The sequence below is a fragment of the Cupressus sempervirens genome, chromosome 9 (genome assembly GCF_028749045.1).
Source record: "Cupressus sempervirens isolate cs-2001-9-10 chromosome 9, ASM2874904v1, whole genome shotgun sequence".
Taxonomy (NCBI): domain Eukaryota; kingdom Viridiplantae; phylum Streptophyta; class Pinopsida; order Cupressales; family Cupressaceae; genus Cupressus; species Cupressus sempervirens.
The window spans coordinates 374,704,442-374,709,109 of record NC_143126.1 but is presented as its reverse complement, the minus strand read 5'-3'; the positions used below and the strand labels follow the sequence as shown (position 1 = coordinate 374,709,109).

Below are 4,668 nucleotides of genomic sequence, written 5' to 3'. Positions count from 1 at the left end.
TATGGCTAACATTAGAGTTTAATTATCCTTAGAACGAGGATTCAGAGTGAGGATAGGGCCTAGTTAGGATTAAAACAATTTAAACTATAGTGTATTTAGATATGAAATAGTTTATAATTCACTAAGAAATGCTAGCAAGGATTACATATTTCTCAAAAGATTATGAGAGTAGTCTATTATTTTCAAGAAATATAAACTTTGGAAGTACCCCTCGGACCATTTCAAGCGAGGCTTCATTCCAACAATTAAGCGCTGAATTTATAATGGAGAATGTTAAGAAAATCTACCCAATGAATCCCCGTGACATGCGTGATTGTCGAGACAACTGGGAGGTCCATCATCCTCGTGAAAAGTCATTGGTGAAAGATTTCTTCTTCCTCCTCCATTTAGCATTGCATGTATATTTTATAATTTAAATTCTATGACAACAATTTTTTGACTTATAATATTAATAATCAATATATAATACTAATGAAATTATTTTATATAATGCATCAACAAGAAAATCTTTGCGAACTCGAGAGTTGAAAATTCAATTTATTTGAGTATATACAAGTGTACACAATCATGTATAAAATATGAGTGGAAGAAACAAGCTAAATTTGAAATACATTCCTAATTCTGTTTGTCCAAAACGGTTTGAGAGAGTTATTGAGTTGGAAAGAATTTGAAAGATTTATCCAATCATAAGCGAACAAGTTTGAACCCAAGACCCGTAGTAAGAGAGCTGTAAGAGAGCTGATGAGGTGTGTGTGTCAGAGAGAGAGAGAGAGAGGGGTTATGGGTAGAAGAGGGTCCTGTGGGAGCACCTGAACCTGAGGGCAACAAAGGAGAGGAAGCGGTAGAGGGAGATGAAGGCGAGCATTACCAGCAGATTGGACCACCTGTTGCTCTGCCGCAGCCCCTGCTCCTTCATCACCCCCTTCACATCCATCACGCACTTCCCCCACACATAACCCAAGCACTTGTCTCCCTCCGAGTACTCGTTCAGCAGGAGGGCCTCCAACGGATACTTGAACAGGCTCAGGTAATGCATGAACATCCAGTACTTGGGCATGTCCGACTGCGACAGGAAGAATCCGGAGAAGAGGAAGAAGGCGCCCAGCAGACCAGTGATGAGAGTGGTGCCCATTATGTAGTTGGGCACCACGGCGCTCAGGAACGCAACCAGAGAATTTGAGCCGTAAATGGCCAGCCAGATCACCAGAACAGAGTAGAAAAACGCAGAGGCGGTGCCGTTGAGGCCGGCCAAGAAGTAAAGGGGAAGAGAGAAGAGGAACGCCAAGATTAACATGAAGGGCAAGAAAACCAGAGCATTTGCAATGACGTAGGAGGAAACCCTGTAAGCCCCGCCGTAGGTCTCCCTCATCAGAATCTCCCGCTCTTGCACGAAGATCGGGAGACCTTCGCTGGCAGAAGACATGAGGAAGGTGAGGCTGAAGGCGAAAAGCCCTAGCCGTTCTTCGGCGCTCTCAGATCTGTAAAAAATGGAGCCCAAGCAGAGCCCGGCGCCGGCCACCTGAATCGTCCTCGCCACGAACAGCTGCTTGCTTCTCATCACATTCAGGAAAAATCTGTGCGAAAGCACAACGATTTCGTGCCCTCTGGAGGTCGCAAATCGGGGCGGATCGGAGAAATTTAGGGCACCTGCCCCTGTTTCGGCAACATTGTAAACCCTAAATAAATCGTAAAGCGTTACCTTTACGCGTCCCTGGCGGATTTCCTTGTTCAATTGCAGGGATCCTATGCAATCCATGGCGTACTCGAGAATATTCACATGCGGCAAGATCCGGTACCCCGCGGAGAGAATGTTGGATTGGAGCGCCTGCAGAGATCCATGGTGAACGGCGGAGCCATGAGAGAGGAGAAGAATGGAGTCGAAAAGCTCGAGGATTCGAAACCCTGGCTGGTGGATGCTGAGAATGACGGTCCTCCCGCGAAGCTCCGCCATGGATTTCAAGATCTTTACGATGTGCAGGGCAGAGCAGCTGTCGAGACCAGAGGTCGGCTCGTCGAGGATCAGAACGGGCGGGTCGTGGACAACGTCGACGCCGATCGAAACCCGGCGCCTCTCCCCGCCGGAGATCCCCCTCACCCGCTCGTTGCCGATCCTCGAACCCCTGATCTCCCCCAGGCCGAGGTCCTTCAAAAGCGCCTCTACTCTGCCCCTCCTTTCCGCCATGGATCCCTCCAACCTCAGCCTGGCGCTGAACATGAGCGTCTCCTCCACCGTCAGGAACGGAAACAGGGCGTCGTTCTGCGTCACGTACCCCGATATCCTCCTCAGCTGCTTCCCTTCCCCCGCCCTCTCGTTGATGAAGATGCTATCCCCCGTCAAAGCGCTCGCCCTTCCCGCCAGCACCTGCAACAATGTCGATTTCCCTGCCCCGCTCGGCCCTGCCACCGCCAGGACCTCCCATGGCTTCGCCTTGCAATTCACATTCTTCAGAATACTCCTCCTGCCATCCTCCTCCGGATCTCTGCTCCAAAATCGGGTCTTGGAGGGCTCTGGTATGGAGTAGGAGAGATTCCTGGCCTCGATCTTGTACGTCCTCTGGTACACCTCGCTCAGCTCCAACCTCACCTTCCCTTGCGCCGCTACTCTCACTCCCTTCTCCTCAATGCAGCAACTCCCCATCTCCATCTCCATCGACATTCACACTCTCACTCTCTATAGCTCACCAGAGAAGTTTGAATTTGTGTCCATGGTGCTGTGCTGAGCAAGCCTGAATTGTTGTATGCTCTGCATGGGAAGCTTTCGCCCACTGATTATTATTATAATGTGTGGATTTTCGAAAGTGAGTGTCAGAATTGTTGTGATTGAGACGCCGGGTGTTCACGGGCGGTGCCATTATGCAGCTCGGGTGTCGGGCCGAGGATTTTAAGGGAAATTATTCCATGCCCGTATGACCGTCTTCACGTGTGTTAACCACTTCCCCGCTCAAAATTGCTTACCCATGCAGTTCTATGTTGCACACCTTTTGTATCATTCTATTAACGTCTTTATCATTTGTTTGGATTGTTCCTCTTTAATTAGAAAGGAGAAAGGACCTAATAGCTGTTTGTGTATTATAGTCTTCCTTGTGCATGTGAGGGTCTGAAAGTGTTTTTATTTTTAAATTGATATGTGATAATTAAAAGTTTGTTAAAATATTAATAAGGATTAGTGTGGGATTTGAACTTGTGACCTCTTATTCAAAACTACCAATTCTAAACTACTAAGCCAACTTAAGTTATGCATTATACAACACTATTGGGACATTTCGCAATAACTATTGGGACAGTTGGCCACAAGTATTGGCATTATTGAGCAAACAACTATTGATTTGAATATACCCAAAAGTTGAAACCTTAGGTTTAAGCAATTAACTTGCACACAGACATATAGAAAATATCATTTGTGCATAAATTTTAGTAAAAACATTTATTTGAGGAATACACACCACACATTTATTGGAGCATCCATGAACATTGTAAATGAAGTTAATAGTTATTTCAGTTTATTTTGCATGTTATATTGAATTGTTTAGAGAATCTTCTAATATATTCTTTATAGGTTACCAATGAATATTTAGATACTATTATCATACCATTCATAATACATCTATAGTAACATTGTCACAACATGTATCAACTTAGAGTTTCCTATGTGACTACACCTAGATTTTATCATCTTACTGCGATTAACACACACATTTGATCGTTCTAATTAATTCAGTCTAACATCACCATATTACTCTAAAGGGGAGGTGTAGTTGGTTAGAGGTTTTGAGCTCATTCTATGTTGGTTTTGAGATTGATATTATCTTCCTCGATTTATGTAGTAATGGGTTTATTTAGGCTTGATTATATAGGGGGCTCACTTGTTGATTCCCCTTGACTTCAAATATTATCATATTCATTAATTAATTGCATTGTCATTGCATTTTATTAATTAAATAATGATCATTAATTTATTATTATTATTTATCCACTAGCATCATATCATAATTATTTAATAATTTATAATAGTTTATTAATTAGTCAATTTTGAGACAATTTGTGCACATATAATTAATAGATTTTCCTTTCATAAATAAACTTTATGCTTGCATTACTAATTAATTAGTTTCTCAATATTTCATTTTCAAGAGTATTAATAGTCTTCTTTGTGCATGTGAGGGTCTGAAAATGTTTTTATTTTTAAATTGATATTATTTTAAATTGATATGTGATAATTAAAAGTTTATTAAAATATTAATAAGGATTGGTGTAGATATCCTAACTTCTAGTGGGACTTGAACTTATGACCTCTTATTCAAAACTACAAGTTCTAAAGCACTAAGTCAACTCAAGTTGTGCATTGTACAACACTATTGGGACATTTCGTAACTATTGGGACAATTGGCCACAAGTATTGGCATTATTGGGCGAACAACTATTGATGCAAGAACATAGTGAGTATTGGGTGAGTCTTTGAAATGGCTATTTTTTTACCACTTTGTATTCAATAGTCTCTATAGTCATATCCATATATACCCAGAAGTTGAAACCTTAGGTTTAAGCAATCAACTCGCACACAAAGACGTATTGAAAATATCATTTATGCATAGATTTTAGTAAAAACGTTTATCTAATAGTTGTTTCTGTATTAATAGTCCTCCTTGTGCATGTGAGGGTCTGAAAATA

The 4,668-nt window shown here is 42.0% G+C and overlaps 1 protein-coding gene across 1 annotated transcript; it reads right to left on the bottom strand.

The window, feature by feature from the left end:
- Positions 1-508: 508 nt before the first annotated feature.
- On the bottom strand, positions 509-3,140 carry LOC149538845 (ABC transporter G family member 5-like). Its single transcript, XM_089800177.1, has one exon. The coding sequence runs from the start codon at positions 2,654-2,656 to the stop codon at positions 779-781; it is 1,878 nt and encodes a 625-aa protein (XP_089656303.1). The 5' UTR covers positions 2,657-3,140; the 3' UTR covers positions 509-778.
- Positions 3,141-4,668: the final 1,528 nt, after the last annotated feature.